Source organism: Onychostruthus taczanowskii, unplaced genomic scaffold, assembly GCF_017590055.1.
Source record: "Onychostruthus taczanowskii isolate IOZ18803 unplaced genomic scaffold, ASM1759005v1 scaffold29, whole genome shotgun sequence".
In the NCBI taxonomy this organism is placed as follows: domain Eukaryota; kingdom Metazoa; phylum Chordata; class Aves; order Passeriformes; family Passeridae; genus Onychostruthus; species Onychostruthus taczanowskii.
Genome location: NW_024500239.1, coordinates 5,660,825 through 5,678,449, shown reverse-complemented (window position 1 = coordinate 5,678,449; position 17,625 = coordinate 5,660,825). Strand labels below are relative to the sequence as shown.

The following is a 17,625-nucleotide window of genomic DNA, read 5'->3' as shown; positions in this document are numbered from 1 at the left end:
TGTAGCTGTTGCTGTACTGCTGTGTGCTAGAGAAAATAAACCACTGAACCAAACCGCAGGCGTCTGAGCGTTTTTCTCAATGATGCAGATACGGCGAAAAATGTTGGAGCCTCGAGAAAAAACCCAACGGGTAGTAAATACTGTGTTTCCTTCGGGTTTCCCGTGCCGGGGCGGGGCGAGGGCCGGGCCGGGACCGGAGCCGCCCTCCCGCCGTCATCGCTGCGCGCCGGCGGGCCGGGCCGGGCCGGGCCGGGCATGGCTGAGGGGGCGGCGGGGCCGGGCGGCGCCGAGCGCTACTTCACACGCTGGTACAAGCCAGGTACCGCCGGGGGCCGGGCCGGGCCGGGCCGGGCCGGGGTGGCGGCGGGGCCCTGACTCCTCTTTGTGCCCTTCTTGCAGACGTGAAGGGGCGGCCGTGCGAGGACTTCTGCGTGCTGCAGCACTCCAACAGGCGAGTGGGAGTCCGGGTCCGCCTCTGCCCGCGGGCGCCGGCGCTCGGGAGGACCCGGGCTGCGTTCGGCCAGGGCGCTGCCGCAGCCGGGACAGGCAGGGTTGGCCTGGGACACAGCACCGGGAAGGTGGGAGGATGGGAGAGTGACAAATCGGCCTCCCCATCCTTTAATTTCTGCTCCAGTGAGAAACAGGGAGGCTTGGCCTCTTCCCCCCGACGGCCCCCAACACCCCCTCGTGCTGCTCAGCGGTGTCCGCGGTGCTGCCCTCGCTCCCTTCCTGCTGAAAGGGCCCCAAACACCGTCCCTAGGCGTGTTCATGGAAAGACCGGACGTGGCGCTCAGTGCCATGCTCTAGTTGGCACGGTGGTGTTCGGTCATAGGCTGGACTCGATCTGACAGCTCTTTTCTAACCTAATTGATTCTGTGATCATCAGTAGCAGAAGAGGAACGTTCCAAAAGGCCTTTGCATAATGGCATTTTGAAGGAGTCTGTTTAACTTGATTTAGAAATCCTTCAGTTTGAACAAACATTCAGCTTTTTCTAGATAAAGCCTAATTGCTTTTCCTGTACATTTGTGCACTAATAGATGATGAAGGCAAGGTAGGAAAGTGTCTTGCTTCTGCTTGGATGTAGCTGGATATCCAGTTATTTGGAGTCAATCAACCTGTACCTGATGTGGAGTCTCCTTCCATACCTGACCTCCCCCTGCTGCAGCCTCTTAGGGCATCAGGAGCATTTCTGGGGTGTTCAGTCCCAGAGGGAAGAACAGAACCCAACTACTGTCCACACAAAAACCCAGGGCCAGTGGCTCATGGGTTGAGGGAAGAAGGTGAGGCAGAATTTGTGTTCCCAGTGAGTTGCCTGCTCTAGGCATCCAGAGTGAAAGGAAGGATATGCTTGGCACAGGGCAGAACCATCACCTCGCTGCAGCCTTTGGAGTTGCAGCTTCTCTGTGGCTTTTTCCTGCAGTTGTTTCTCCGTTCTTTCAAAAGGGAAACCACAGTACCTTCAAATAACAGGTGTGACAGTTACAGCAAGGAAGGACACCCTTCCATTTGTACTGAATACTGAATGAAAGGTTACTAATCTCAGGTGTCTGATATAAACAAGTTTAAATCCCACTGATTTGTTCAATTGTCTGTATGACTGCTCTGCTGCTTTGAATTCTGAAATATCAGGACCCTTGGATTCCACAGCAGCTTAGCCAGATGTTCTGTAAAGTATTTTACCATTATTATATGTGGGGCTGTAGTTCAGTTTGCTGTTTCTAGGCAGTGTGAAGTTGTCTCTTGATTTTTTGTTTTATGAGGTCTCAGCTCCTTCAGGTGACAGTCAAAGATAATTTATCATCTTCCCCTTAGAAGGAGGCTGGGGTGAAGGGAGGTAGCTTTGCTGCTAGGACATGCTGCATGCATTCACCAGGATCCAGCTCCCTCTTGTGGGAGCTGTGCAGCCACAGCTCCCCAGGAGGAGAGTGGGGAGGTGGATACAGCATCCACAGGGAGAGATCTGGTTCTGTGCCCTGCTTTTCTCTGCAGTCACTCTTCCGTTGATTCTGGTGCTTGCTGTAGGTTTTATACTCTCAGACAGAACAGCTTCCACTCTCTCTATTTACTGACAAGTTCATGCTTGTGCATTTAGCATGGTTCTAGGCCAGGCAAGCCTAGTCTCTTCAGCTGGGCTCGTCTCAAGCTGTCTAGTGTCATGGTAAGAAATAACCCTCCATTAGCAAAAATGAAATGCCATGGTTCTAGGCCAGGCAAGCCTAGTCTCTTCAGCTGGGCTCGTCTCAAGCTGTCTAGTGTCATGGTAAGAAACCCTCCATTAGCAAAAATGAAATGTAAGCAGCAAGTTAACTAAGGCCCAGATCAGCAAAGGATTCCTCCGGATTCCTCACTGCGTAGGGCCTTTAGCTGTTGAGAAACACTGTGGTTTTTTTTGTAACAAAAGTACACTGTGTTTTACTTGTTTATCTTAACTATTCCTCCGGATTCCTCACTGCGTAGGGCCTTTAGCTGTTGAGAAACACTCCTTTGTGTTTTTTTTTGTAACAAAAGTACACCGTGTTTTACTTGTTTATCTTAACGTGAGTACCTACTTCAGCTGCCGGCTGAAATGGACCAACCATTGCTCTCATGGGGCACAACAGATAGAACAGCACTGGCTTATTTAAAAGCAGTGGTTTTCTTTCAGTAAGAAGTATAGGGCTTTTGACATTCCAGTCTGATATCTCAAAATGAGGCATTTTCCATGGGAGTGGCTTTAGGTCAGAATGCCATTTTTGTTCAGTTTGGTACAGCAGGTGTCAAACAAGATAGGCAGAGAAGGTTGTGGGACATGCTTAGAGCACAAAGCTGTGGCTTCTTACAACTACAGTGGAATAATTATATTCTTTTTTTTTGCAGAATCTGTGTCATCACCTTGGCAGAAGCCCACCCTCTTCTTCAAAGTGGGAAAACAATTAAAAACATTAATTACCAAATTAGTGCAAACTGTAGCAGACTTCAGAATAAAGTCTCTGGGAAATCAAAAAGGGTATGGCTTTTTGATTTCCTTAGTTTTCATTTTAATCTCTCACACTGAGATCTTTCTGTCCTTTCTTGGAGACAAACCCAGCAGGTTACTTTTGTATTTCCCTTAAAACCAGCCTCTCTGCACTTGAAGAATTTAGACTTTCTTAAGAGGTGCCTGTTTGCCTGGCCCAGCCAGGGTCTTGCAGTGCTCCTACAGCACTGCTGGTTTCTAGTGTTGCTCAAACACGCTTGCTTCCAGTAATTTTTTTTGGTAGCGTACAGAGGGACATAAACATCCCTGAAATAATAAAAATTTATTTCCAAGATGTGAAGGATTTGGAGACTAGATAGTAGACGGGCCAGTTCAGCACGGTGGGTTTTTGAAGGTGCAGTTTAACTTGCTTACACCAGAATCAATGGTGCTGTTCCTCTCCTCTCTTCCCTGACTTCAGTGTCATCAAAGTACAAGTTTGCTAATCTGCAGGAAACTTAATTATCACTAAATCTGTAAGCTTGTAACAAGCTTCTGTTTGATTTGTGCACATAACTAAGTTGGCATCTTCCCTTCTGTAGGGAAGCACAGCTCTGTGACTTGGAATGACCCGTAACTATCACACGTCCTTCCTTTTAGACACTGCTGATGGTAATACTTTTACAGGTCTTGTGTAATTAAAACTACAGACATGTTTATTTGTTTTTCAAATGCAGGGAGCTCAGTTTTTAACAGAACTTGCCCCTCTGTGCAGGATATCTTCATCAGATGGAGAGGAATACACCATTTACAGGTAAGGTTTTTCCCATTCTTTCTTACCTTGACATACCCCACACATCTACAGAATCTGAACACTTTTGCAGTTGCATACGAGGGCGGCTGATTGAAGTGAATGAGAACATCCTTAGTAATCCTGCTCTTCTGCAAGAAAAGGTAAGACACTTTCTTGTTCTTTATTTTTCAGCTTTTATTTCACTGCTAACTTCAGTCTTGCTTTTTAGCCATCAACTGAGGGGTACATTGCAGTGGTTCTACCCAAATTTGAAGAAAGCAAGAGTATAACTCAGGGACTTCTGACGCAAAAGGAGTACGAGGAAGTCTTGATGAAACGCCGCAGTTCTGCTTCATGAAATCAATTCTACACTTCCTTCTGTGTTTGATACTAAATAAGTGACTTTTATTGTACACTGTGAGTTTTATAGTATGGAAAAGGCCCAGTGCCAGTTTTGTAAAAGTGGAACTAAACTCCTTGATTCGTAAAAGAATAAACCAGTTCAAATAATTTGTATATTACAATTTCTGTAAAAACTTTACATAAAATGTTTCTTTTCCTCAGAATTCTATCACTACAGGTTTTTAAATAAGCTCAGAATGACATGTTGGAGATTATTTATGTTCCACAATCAGCTTTGCTTCTGCTTAATGCAAGCATAGTACATATAGAAAAATCATAGCATTTAGCTGTCATGTAATTGAGCTAAACTAATGCAATATGGAGTTTGACACAGGTGAATGGAAAATAAGAATGCAACAAAAGCCTGTACAAAGAGAAGATGAACTTGAAAATACGTATTTTACACCAAGTTGTATTTTCATGGTATCCTGAAGTCAAATAATGCCCTTTGTACAGAGTTTTGTAATAATCAGTATCTATTTTCTTCAGCTTTAAATGGCATAATGTCAAGTCTGCATAATACTTCAGTGGTTCTACAGACAACTCAAGTTCTGCTCAGTAAGTTCTAATAAAAAAGAAAGCAACAACTGCCATCTACAAATAGAGTAAAAGAAAAAGGGTTTGAGTCAGAACTATTAATCACTTAGAAATACACTTTTTGTGGAGATGAATCATGTCAAGATTAAAATTCAGAGGTGCATCTCTTGAAAGAGGGTTTTTTTTTTCCCTATAGCTACTTCATTGCAGGTATAACCTGTAACTAAGGTATCATTTCAGTGCTTCAGGCCACAGCCTTTCAGACTATATTCCTGATTCTGCTTTATCAAATACATAGACCGAAATAGGCCAGAGATGAGTTTACAGACTTCAGCAGTAGTGTTACATGTAGCGTAGGCAGCACAGGGGTCTTTATGTAAAATGTCTGTTAGCAGCATCTTTGGGTTGACACATCCATTAAGACATTCAGAAGCATTAATTACAAAATCGGTATCAATAGCAAGCATAGGAAAGGCATTCACATTATAAAAATACAGAACATTTAGACTAGCTTGTGTTTTAATGGCTAAGTAATGGGACATCTATTAGATGTGACAAAGGTCAACAGTTTTATATCAAATTAACCTGGCTTGACTTTCCACAAATGAAAGCAGTATTGAAACTTCAGCAAGTGTTATTTTCAAATGGGAATTCCTGCATTTCTCAGTGCTATGATTACTTGCTCTCTAAAAACGTCATGTTTGTTACATGATTTTCTAAAGACTTGATGCCCAATGTCTCCACTCTTCTTTCTGGAGTACGTGCATTTGTACCAGTTCGTATTCTGTCTTCTTTCCATGGTGGAGCAGGCTTAAGACAACCATTTCCCGCTTTATTCTGTGTATGTATATAAGAAAGATTTCTTAAAAACAACAACCAAGCCAAGCAAACAACCCCCACAAGTTTTACATAGTGCAGAATAAGCTAGTACTCACCTTTCTCAGTAATTTGCAGCAAAGTGGAAGAAGTTGACATAACAAGGTCATCACATTCCTTGTTTTCAGAATGCATGCATCAACCTAAACAAGACAATTAACAGTAGAGTAATACCTATTACTCAGTACTTGTGTTAGGCAGTTGTTTTTTCGCATGAGATGATCTGTTTTGAGCTGGGTTAAGTAATACTTTTCCTGTTAAAATATCTCCTAATCAAATGGGTTTGCCTACTTTTTTTTAAACCTCTCTGTATAGTAATGTAAAACAAGAGCATCCCTTCTGTTAAGCACAACTTGAGCAGACACATCCCAAGAGAATGAAGTACTAATAATATTATAAACAGTAACAGAAGTCTCTTAGAAAGGAGCTGTTATGATCTAAGCATGAATCATCACAATTCTTCATGTTTTTCCTCTTGCCAGCATGATTTAGAGAGCCATGCATCATTGAAGCCTTACTTTGTTGTTACACTAAAAGTTGTCTTAAATCTTAACACTCAGCACAGGTCACAAGTCTGAGCCCTCAGGTATTAATTTGAGAACTTGTTACTGCTGTGTACTGATACACCACTGTACAAACAGACTGAAGTTCCCATTTAATTTAGAGGGTGTAAAACAAACCATGCAGTAGCCCCAAGGTGCTCAGTTTGGTTCTGAGTGGCTTGCATGCTTCAGCCAGTTTCACACCCTGCTGTAAAACTGAAACTCCTTTTCCACAGCCAATTGCAAACAAACATCCAGCTTCATGGAAATGGTCTTGCTCACACTGATCACTGCTGGCTCAGGGATAGTGATCCCCTCTGATCTTTGCAGATCTACTTCTTGTGTTAACAGTGTTGAAACTTTCATGGCAGCTGTCTATGTAAATTCATATTTATAGCAAATATGAATATCAGAAAAAAATCTGTGCTGTCCAGGGTAGATGCTGCCTGCTGAGAAGCAAATGTGTTTCAGTAGTGGAGTTGGGGGTTTGGAATTTGTTACATTTATGTTAAGCATCAGTAACAGTAATAACAGTAATTATTACAGTTGTGCAAATACATATTACTGTCATTAAAATTTTGATCCCTGAAATGCATACTGAGGTACACTTAATTACAGTTCCTGTTTATCTGAATGGAATTCTAGTGGATTAGAGTACTACTGCAACCTAGTTCCATATTTTAACAGGAGCATAAATGAGTAAATTACTTTATTTCAAAACAAGTTAGGTGTTACTTTGAGAAATAAATATAATTTTTTACCTTACCTTTGTAAATGTAGCACTTTTACCCTGAGCAGAAGCTTTAGCTGTTGCCTGCAGCTGCTTGCACATAGAGATGAGTTTTTCAGCCTCCAAGAGAAGCAAAGGCTTGTCATCGTCACGTACCTGGTACGTCATCCAGGAAGACAAAATAACTCTGTGTTAAAGACTCCAACATCAAGTTAAGTGAGAAGACAGCACAAGCAACTTCTAAGCAGTGTCACTGATGTCATAAGATACATCACCTGATCAGAAAGAGCATGAAGAGATGAAGCAAGCTTTGTGCCCTCTGTGGCAAAAATCTGAAAGCAGGAGAAAGCATGTAACAAAACAAATCACAACAGAAGGTAAGGCTTTTTCCCTCCTTGTTAATAGTGTGCTTTTAAGTAAAAAGGTAGCAGGAAAAACTTGTAATAAATGTATACATCTACAATTCACAAGTCAGCGGTTTGCAGTGACTTCTGAAACAACAAGCTAGACTACAAACTGCCATCCTCACAGATAAGCAGAGTTTAAAGGCTTTCCCTTTAGATAAAACAAAACCCCCAACTTCCAATTATTTTTTTTGCACCGTGGCAGCTCACAAATGTTTTGTGATGACACCTGCCCTGTTTGTTTATTGTCCTTTCAAAGGTAACCAGTCTCCTGTAACACACAGGTATGCGTCCTAGAAACAGCATCCCACATCCCTTCATTTGGGCCCTTCTGTGTATATTGGGCAAGTTTTTACATCTTTCTTTCCCATGAAAATCCTGCTGCTAACCAGTCTCCTGTAACACACAGGTATGCGTCCTAGAAACAGCATCCCACATCCCTTCATTTGGGCCCTTCTGTGTATATTGGGCAAGTTTTTTCCCATGAAAATCCTGCTGTTCAGACTAGGATTTACTATCTGTTAACACTACCAGGGACTGAGCTGTGACACAACAAATATTACAGATGTGCTGAAATCGTCTATTTGCCATAATGCCAGTTTGCTGTCCTTGCTCCTAGCTGGAATCTGTCAGTGTAATGATTCTGTCTGAAGCTACTACTGGAACACTGGGAATATGTATCACTTTCAGAATATGTATCAGTTAGGCTGCTCAAAGTCTACAGCTGCCAGTCAATTCATGGCACACTGTACTTAGGAATCAAGACACTGAAGTTTCTGTTTGGCTTCACTCACAGTTTGTCTACATGCTATGTTGTTAAAAATACATTACCTCTGCCTGATGAAATAAATCTTGAGTAGTTTTCAGAAGTCCTTCTCCTCTGTGAGAAATAACAAAAGCAGAAGATATGCCATTTATAGACTGCCGATTATTTTGCTTGCTACTTACAAAAATTATAGTCTCACCACTGAACATTTTACAGTTCACACCAGTGAACTGTAAATATCGGTCTTTAGAAGATACTAGACACAACTACCCACAATATCTGAGTTAAAAAATACTACACAAACACCTCAAGTAGCTACAGTAGCTACAGCACTCTTGGGGAATTAACAATGGCTCAGTTCTCATAAGCTGCACAAGACTAGAAATCCACATCTCTGGCATACTGAGTATTATTGGACTAGTAGGTAACAAAAGAAAAAATCTCTGGTAAAAAAACCCCAAGCAAACCCAAATTCTTCATGTAAGAAAGCTGACATTGCACAGGCAAATTTCAGATAAACACTTTTCAGTGCAAGGATCAGTAATTCTCATCTACAATTGTATCTCATCTACAGGTATATACTTGTGCTTTAATTCCCTTAATTTTCAAAGTATTTATGAACATACATCTTAAAATGTTTTCCATACCCAAGAGACATTTAAATAGATGCCCTCCAATTAAACAGATGTTAAGCCCTTTAAAAATAAAGTGGGGTTTAAAACTAGGGTTTTTTTAAACAGTTTAGAAATTTACAAAAATTTATAAAGCCTACAGACAGAGTCAAGTTCCTTTCTAAATGGGTCCCAATTATTATGCCCTGAAAAAGAAAATTTGTTCTTTCTTATGTTAATGCTCTTTTTCTGACCAAAATTTGTCACGTGCAGTGTAATTACCTGGTAAATAAATACATGGAGTAGGCCATACTTGACATGCCCTGCCCATGTTGCACAATCTCATTCTCCTGATCCTCCCATTTCTCTGTCTCAGAATCCACATCAGATGTTAGCAGATGCAATTCTAATCCAAGTTTTGCAATTTTCGCCTGTTCCTATAAATGGTAACCATATTTATGGCATTTAGAAACACTTTCTTTAGATAAGATAAAAATATGAAAGGAGTTTTTTTACTAAAATGATGGCATCTTACCTCAGTATCTAGTTTGACTGGCTTTAATGCTTTCAGATTTGCATTATGCTTCTGTTTCAAACAAAAAATAATATTTTTAAATTAAAGGAATTGGTAATCATTTTACTAGCAAATCTTAAAGAGGTAGCTCTATATTCAGAAAAAGACTTTGCAGGAGAGTTCCAGAGGTTCAAACTTCTCAGCAGACACTGAGAACCTGTTCTGATCTGTCTGTCCTGAAATGGCAGGTGCAGATGCCCTGAAATTGCACTGGAAAGACATCTTCCACAGTTCTCAGGATTCACTTCCTAATGCAGTACAGTCTCTTCCCTTCACCCTGTAAATCCTCAATAATACTCAGGACTAAACAGTCTGAAGCAAGTACTCCTGCACTGATTTTTCTGTCAGTGATGGTACTGATATAACAGGGATGCTGATTTGGCTAATAGCAAGCTGATGTAGGTTACAACCCATATGAATGCTGGTGTGAGGAGACAGCCCATAATTCTGTGTCACTCTGGAGAAGCAGCTGTAAGCAAATACTGACACTGATCTTTTCATGGGTTTCCTTCTTTTTTTTTAAGTCATAAACTATCCAAAATATAAGTCTGGCTGCAAGCCAAATATTAGCTCATATTAAACAATAATTAGTGGCACTGATGTGAGTGGACTACCTGGTAAGGCAGTGCTTGCCAACTGCATGACACACTTAGGCAGTAATTCACAATTTATTTCATAATTCTTTGCTGTTCTTGCCTTTAATTTCATGTGCTGGTGCTGTCACTGTTCAAAGACAGCAAAACCACCAGACATGGGAGGCACAGTCCACATTCAGAAACCACTGGACTGCAGAGTAGTAGTAGTACAAAGTTGGTGTCATAATTTGGAGAGGTGTTAGGCACAGGAGGGAGCTGGATAATGTCAGTGCCCAACTGAGAGCCTTGTCTGAGATTCTGAAAAACTCTGGAAAAAACCTGCTGCTATTCATTCGTGGGAGTACTTGGGCAAATTAGGTTCAGTTATGCATGCAGGGAAAAAAAAAGCCCACCAAGAAACAACACTGTTCATTGTGAACAGCATCAGAAATGAGATTCTGGTCCCATTTCCATTTCTTCAAGAATCTGAGCAAAATTACTCATACTGAAGTTCCTAGTGCAATTTAGTGCTCAATTTAATTTTCTGCCATCTCTCTTTTCCCATCCAAAAATGTTTAAATATTCTGAATCTTATGAATGTCTACCCAGATTAGACACTGCAATTCTGCCTATGTATTAGAAATGCTGATCTCATATTGAAACATATAGCACAAAGGACTGAACTCCTAATAGTGATTTGACTATACTGCATATTAGAAATGCAATTTCAGAAATGCTGCTTTCAAGGCAGTGTCTTAAAAGAAGAAAGGAAGACAAAACCAAACTAGATTTGTTTCTAAGCACAAATTTTGGTCTCGAAGGTATGGCAAATATTTAAGCTGCAGAGTCAAGGAAAGGTATTCAAGAAAACCAGCACTGGTTACAACAAATAAGTTTTTCCATTCACAAATAACTAAAGAAAGCTCAGAATGTTTTTGCAGTTTTCTCTACTCTAGTGTTCCCTTGCATTATTTTAATAGTACTATTATTAAAAGTCAGATCAGTAGATACATTATTCTGCTTTTAAAACATGATTTGACACTTTAAACTATAGAGAAAAAATATGCATTAAGTACACACATGCATCACTGCTGCTCTGGTCCTCATCTACAGCATGGTCTAGGGTGCCACTCATTACCAGCAAACAGCAGAGTGGCAATTAAACAGATGTAACAAAAATGTGATCTAATTAGATTGGCAGGAACAGTGTGGCCTCTGTGCAGGGACAGCGTGGGTGCCAGCCAGGCACAGCAGATCTCTGGTGGCAGCAGGGGGAGGAGAGGCTCTGCTGAGAGGAACAGCACCGGGAAGAGAGGCAGTTCCAAAGCTCAGAGCATCAGCTAGGCAAAAAAAATCACTCTGTGAAGAAACTCTGGTGTCCTGTGGATGCAATCTACATTTCCTGTCTGCTTTCAAACTGTGCATTTGTAACTGCCCACAGTGTTAAGTATCTTGCAAAACTCAAAAAGAAGGCAGCAACCTTTCAAACAATAACAAGGCAGAACTGTTTTAATTAACAGTTTAAACTGTTTAAAAATTTTTATGGAAGTATTTTTACAAACATATGAATCCATAAGTGGGACTCTGACTTCAAACATTTAATCTCTAAGTTATGACATCCAGAAGCTATGTGTCTTAGTCAAACTGGTCAGGGACAGAAACCCTATCCAAAGTTTCAATATTTAGTTCCATAACTGTGAAATTCACCCATGCTCATGCAGCCTAACATACTCTATTTAAATCTGCAGATTGGCTTTGTAAAACTTTTTTATAAATATTGGATTTATAAAGCTTCTATCTTTTCATTAAGGGTCAGAAGTTGTATTGTGTTTGAAGCTGTAGAAGTGCACAACAGAAGTCATGGAGACAGAGGACCATTTCAAACTCAAATTCCTCTACAGGTTAAGGAAAGAAAGCCAAGGAGAGAAAGAAACAAGCTAGAACTTAATGCACGTTTTGAGACCATTCTTTCCTTTTTTCCTACCCATGGAAAGATTCAGTTTACAGCAAGTGAATCAAATGATTAATTACATGACACTAACAAGGTTTTGGAGGCTTCCTAACACACAGACACTCTCAGAAACAGTGTCATATCAATTATAATCAGCTAAGGATATTAAACACCTCACACCTGAAAACTGGGCATTTGGTATAACTTTTTTCTCTACATTAAACACACTTAAGATCAAAGAAGGAAACAAGAACCCATTATTTAAAGAGGCTACAACAGGCTCGAACATGAACCCTTGTTCCAAATAGGTTAACTCAGGCTACAACGTTAAGTCTTGGCAGTATAATTTATTTTTTCTTTTAATTTTCAGTATATTGCAGCATATTCCTGCTGTTTTAATAGCAACAATGCACTTTTTATTATATAACATGAAAGTAGAGTATATGGTAAAAAATTAATGAGCAGGAATTAAAGTTTATGTACAATCAAAGTGATTAAAGCACATAACATAACTAGTTAGATTTGTCTTCACTCTGTTTATTATTCACTTTTATAAATGGACAAACTTTGATATTTTACTGTCAGCCATTCAGTCAGGATGTGTGTTACCAAGATATTGTTAGGTCCCCATCGAGTTGTGACAGGGAAAGAAATCAAACGGAGAACAGCAGATACAAAGTAAACACAACAAACCCAAAAGCAACTTACCCCTGGTCTGGGCAGTGATAGGTAGACTCGCTTCTCTCCTATGAAGAACACACAGGTTTATACCAAAATTTGTATGCAGATTTTAATCAGTGGGATCAAATGCCTTACTTCATCCTTCCTTAAACTGCAGTACTATAAAAGCAAATTACTTACCTGTAATTCCTCCTCTCTGAGTACTGCAGAAGATCCTCTGTATCATGCTTTCAGAGACAGGCCAAGAGCTCTGTACTGCTCAGATTTTAGCAGCTGGCAAGTAAGAAAGCTTCCCTGAACATTTCCCTCAGTAATATTCCTAGCCTTCTGTATTTCACAAGGAAGTAAAGCAACTCTCTCCAATGATTCACTAACTACATGCACTCATTTTGTTGCAGAATACAGAACATAAAATTGCAGCTCCATGTATGGCTTTTCTTGGCATGGGTTGAATGGTCTGAAATTTGGAGTAGACAGTGGCACTAGTGAGAAATACCTAGGCAGGTTTTCCAAAGTAATACAAATAAAACTCTCATGTTGTACTGTACTATATGTATCCCATGTGTGCTGTATTTTATGAAGAAGGAAGTTCTACAGCATTTTACACACTTATTGAATTGTTTCTTGTATGGCCAGGAGCCTAAAATATTCCAAGTCTGAGCAAAACAAATTAAGAAAGAAAAAAATATTTTTGGGTGTTACCTAAAAGTTGCTAAGAAGAATTTATTTTCAAGAAGGATCACTGCCTAGGCTAACAGCCTAAGATTAGAGTTTCAATTACCAGAAGACATAATAGTCTATGAAGACTTACATTTATTACAATAGATTCAGGAGAGGAAAGTCTGCTAAACCAAATTAAAGTAAGTAAAAAAATTAAGAGCTACTAAGAACTTGTTATTACCAAAAACCCCAGAAACAATCAAAAAATCCCCACTAACTAAAACCCAAGGGCTACTACAATGGATGTCAGTACAGGTTTACATAGATGCATAGCAGCAAAGGACAACCAACAAACCCCTCTACAATTGCTAATTCCTCCTCTTGCATCAACTCCTAGAGAAATTCCATTCTGAGTCCTCAGAAGACAGTTCTTTTGTGCATTCAGGATTTTTTGAAAGCATGCCCTTTATCTCCTGACACAACAGGAAGATCATAATCTCTGTATCTAGGCAACTGATTCCTACACTTTTAGGATGCCAACAAGTGTCCTTCAACCCTCTTGAAAAATAAGGAAAATGGAACCTTCCTTTCTAAGATCACCTTTTCCTTTCCCTATGCAGTTTTGCAAAAGATGAATGAGCTAACAGGGCACAAACTGCATAACCATTTTTTTTTCAGAATTCAGTGTTATTCGGATATTAATTGCCCAAACATGTATCCAAGCAAGATTTCTCCCTAAAGACCAATACAAATTATGAGAAGTCATTTACAACATCCTACACATCAAAACATCAGCTAAAGGGCATGTAAGACATACCAAGAACAAAAGTGAACTTGCAATTTTAAACACTGCAGCATAAAAGATCTCCTTGGAGCTATGTAAAAACTTGTTGTGTCTTGTTAAAAAGTTCAAACACAGAAAGCTTTGACATAACAAATGTAATAAAAATACTCACTGCAATGACACAGTACTTGCACACACAAGGCAGGCATTCAAATTACAGAAACCAAATAGAAAGTGGTGACAAACAGAAGTAAGAAAATAAAAATTGCCTTTGCTCTTCTAGTAATTCCCATTATTTGGCTTAGCAAGGTTTTGTTGCTCACCATATTCAACAAGAAGAAAGATCTAACTATTTATTTCTTGGAACATTTTAAAAAACCCACAAAAAGATCACAAAATACGCACACAAAAAACACACTTCACCAGACTCACAGATACCAAACCTTTCAAAGGAGCAGATCAACTCAGGTCAGAGATAATCCTACTTAATCAGAAAATACTTAATTCCATCAGTGTAATCACAGAACTTTTATTTGATTACATTAACAATATACATATGTAATTTTTTAGGTATTTAATTTCCTTAGTTTGTGTGTCTGATCTTTGCTATTATATCAAAAGGCTTTTTTCACCATATTATGATCTTCTTTTTATTTTACTCTGCCTTTGTTTTTCCTAATGTGTTTTCTTAAACATGTTTTTCCTTTTTAAATTTTTTTTACTTAAAATTAATTTTCATTATTTCATTCTCTGTCTTCCAATTTTCTGCTTTCTACTAGTTCCAATCCTGGTTTTCCCTCCATAATATCCCTACTTCAACTTTAAATTCTCACTTTTGATGTCCCTTCTTTTCTGAGAGTATGGCAGCATGCCTGCTTCACTCTTCTTCCTAGATGTCTTCGTTCAGGGAGTCAACCCAGGACACTTGAATTTGAGCTTCCTATTCTGACCTGTATCACCTACAGTCCTTCAGAAATCTCATGGTCATTCAACTCCTCTCAAATCAAGTGGGTAAAACAAAAGAGGAGAGCAGAGAAGTAGGTTATCTTCAGAAACTGTTCTCACTTCTTACCCCAGGTTACAAGGCAGCAAATCAGAGGATCATTTATTCACATTCTTCTCCACCATGTTCAAACCAAAACATTAGAAAAAAGAGCTTGGCTGACATCCAGCAGCTTGGATTGATGAAAGGTACTTTTGTCAGGTGGTTCATCTCAAAGTGCAAGAGCCTCAGAGTTAAGCATTAAATGGAAATTAATCAAACAATCCCTCTACGGGCAGAATCAAACTTCCCATGCCTGGCAGGAGGGAAGGGTTATCCTCTCAAGGAGCCTGCCATCCTCCTCATCCCAACCTGGACACACCAACACTGCGGAGAACGGGCCTCCTCACCACTGGATTAAAAAGTGGTTTAGGATTGAGCAAAAGAAGGACAACTCTACCTTGCTGTACAATTCTGCACAGCACAGGAATATTTCTAAAATAAAAATGAGGGTTACTGGGCTGTGCTCACCAACCTCCTCCACCCCGTTGTGCCTATGAATCCTGCTACTCTGGAGAAGCCCTCTGCAATTTGGGCATCTTCTGGTATAATTTCATTAAAACTGAGTAAAATACTCTCTTTCAAGCTAAATCCAGCTCCTCCCACATGCATTTGGAACTTCACCATGAGAAATACCTCATTTTATGTTATGAAAAAAACCACTGGATAAGGAGTTATGCAATTGCTCGTAAAATTAAAGAAATGAGTATAAACAATGTGCATCTAGTGTAATCCGAAAAATGCTTCTTTTATTTGATGTGTCCAGCACATTTAGTCACCATTCAATTTTTGCATCTTAAGCTGTATTCCGAACTCTCTAACAAAGCCAAACATTTAAATTGGTAGTACAAAAATACAAGATTTTAAACTGAGGAGAAAAAAAAATATACCTCTTACTGTAATTCTATCTCTTCTTACATACAGTCACAATTTTACTATGAATAAAAGCACTTGATAAATTTTAGTCTGTAAAATAAAGACACTTTTACCAACCTCAACATTAAGACAAGTGTCATGAATTACGAGAAGAATAAAGCCTTATCAAATATTGTGGAACTCCATTGTGTTTAGAGGCAAAAGTTTTGTGAATGCTACTCCTACAATCTCTTAGCAAGTAAATATGTTAGTTTCATTTATTTACTGGATCATCAGTTGTGTTTTCTCAGACAAAAAAAGTGTTGGAAGTGGCAAAGTAACTTCAGGGTATTTTCTAGTAGGAAAAAGGTGGGGCGGTATTTGGGTGAGATTTTTTCCGTCCCTTTTTTTTTTAATTACAAGAGTCACTCTGAAATCCAACAAGAGAAAACAAACAAAACCAAATTAGCCCACAATAGAGAGGAAAACTTTGTAGAAGACAGGTGGATATAAGAGACCAAATTACTTCTAAGGTCATAATCCTGGAAACAATCCTGATTCAGAGGAAAGCCTCTAACTAGGCTGGGCCACGTGACAAGGAAAACAGAGATTTCTTAACAGTGTTTTGGCAATACAAGATCTAACACACCCAAGGCCACAGAGGGAACACAAGCAATGCTTCATATCTTACCAGTGGTGGTATCAGAACACTTTATGCTGAAAGAAAGACTGCGGAAATGAGAGCCACTAACAAGAACACACTTGTGTGGTTATGCCAAACAAGAGAAGTCTTCACTGCATCACTCAGGACCACCTACCCATTCTCCTTTCCCTCCTTCAAGCAAGGACATTGTGAAATGATGCTTTCAAGAAAGTGGAAAATACCACTTATGGAATACGTGTTATCTGCCATCAGCCAGCCCCAAGAGAAAGTTATTAACTACAGAGGAGGCTGGGCATCTGATATCGAGAACAATTTGTTTGGAGAGCCAAGGATATGCTTTGCTGTGGTTGCATGATTCTCATTCTATTATTTTTAAATACAGCAATCTCTCTCTCTATATATATATGTATGCACACACACAGATAGATATAAATCTAAATGGTCTAAAGATCATTGTATGAATATGAAAAAAAATCAGATACTGCATGATCAGCCCTAAAGATTCCAAATTTATTTCAACAAATTAACAATAGTATAATAGCATAATTTAAGTTTCATTTTATAAAATATTATTTTTAAGGATAGTGAGTTTGGCCCTGGCTCCCAAAACAAACAGATAAAAAGATCTGCTGGCTCATAAACAGGCTCTCTGCACATATTTATGTGTATTTCAGACCAAGGTGAAAGAACAGCTGGGATAACAATCACGTTTTTCTCAAAAGTCACAAACTGCCAATAACCTGAAGTACACACAATTACTGTAAACCCCCTCAGATTTTCAACATATGTTTTCTTTTTACAAGTCTTGAGGCTCAGGCACACACTCATTCACCAACCAGCAGCAACAATTTAAGATATTACACCCCATGATTGGCTGCTACTCTGCTCAAAATGCTGGCAGTAAAGAACTGCTTACACAAAAAATCAAGAACAGAAATTTAAACTACAAAATCAAGTCTGAAAATGAAAAGAGTCTCAATAGCAAGATGAAGTATTGTATCATTGATAAAGTGTCATCTAACCTGAATAAGGATTTACATTTTCTGTATCTTAGATACAAAAAATTAAGTGCCCGTATTTAGCTAAGTCTAAGCTTTCAAACCTGAGCAATTTTCTTAAAAATACAAGACATTCAGTATTATTATATATTACATTCTATCTGTATGCAATTATACCTTAAAGACTGAAACAAAGACATGGCTATAAGAAGTGTGACAGCCTACATTAAAGACATAATCTGAA

The 17,625-nt window shown here is 39.3% G+C and overlaps 2 protein-coding genes across 5 annotated transcripts in view; one reads left to right on the top strand and one right to left on the bottom strand.

Moving 5' to 3' along the window:
• The first annotated feature begins 200 nt into the window (after positions 1–200).
• Positions 201–4,831, top strand: ABITRAM (actin binding transcription modulator). Its single transcript, XM_041408037.1, has 6 exons — positions 201–319; positions 400–451; positions 2,858–2,987; positions 3,674–3,750; positions 3,821–3,890; positions 3,959–4,831. The coding sequence occupies exons 1-6, from the start codon at positions 256–258 to the stop codon at positions 4,085–4,087; spliced, it is 522 nt and encodes a 173-aa protein (XP_041263971.1). The 5' UTR covers positions 201–255; the 3' UTR covers positions 4,088–4,831.
• A 390-nt stretch (positions 4,832–5,221) lies between these two features.
• Positions 5,222–17,625, bottom strand: part of CTNNAL1 (catenin alpha like 1) — a 57,214-nt gene continuing 44,810 nt past the window's right edge. For all 4 annotated transcript variants that reach the window (XM_041408032.1, XM_041408034.1, XM_041408035.1 and 1 more), the window contains 8 exons: positions 12,406–12,443; positions 9,133–9,183; positions 8,880–9,034; positions 8,052–8,100; positions 7,092–7,148; positions 6,853–6,972; positions 5,604–5,687; positions 5,222–5,505 (listed from right to left, as the gene is read on the bottom strand). In XM_041408032.1, coding sequence (XP_041263966.1) covers positions 5,344–5,505; positions 5,604–5,687; positions 6,853–6,972; positions 7,092–7,148; positions 8,052–8,100; positions 8,880–9,034; positions 9,133–9,183; positions 12,406–12,443 — 716 coding nt within the window. In that variant the 3' untranslated portion in view covers positions 5,222–5,343. The remainder of the gene's footprint in view (positions 5,506–5,603; positions 5,688–6,852; positions 6,973–7,091; positions 7,149–8,051; positions 8,101–8,879; positions 9,035–9,132; positions 9,184–12,405; positions 12,444–17,625) is intronic.

Coding starts and splice junctions, on each gene's coding strand:
- ABITRAM (XM_041408037.1), top strand. CDS start 256: ATGGCTGAGGGGGCGGCGGGGCCGGGCGGCGCCGAGCGCTACTTCACA. Junction 2,988..3,673: donor TCTCTGGGAAATCAAAAAGG/GTATGGCTTTTT, acceptor TTTCAAATGCAG/GGAGCTCAGTTTTTAACAGA. Junction 3,891..3,958: donor CTGCTCTTCTGCAAGAAAAG/GTAAGACACTTT, acceptor CTTGCTTTTTAG/CCATCAACTGAGGGGTACAT.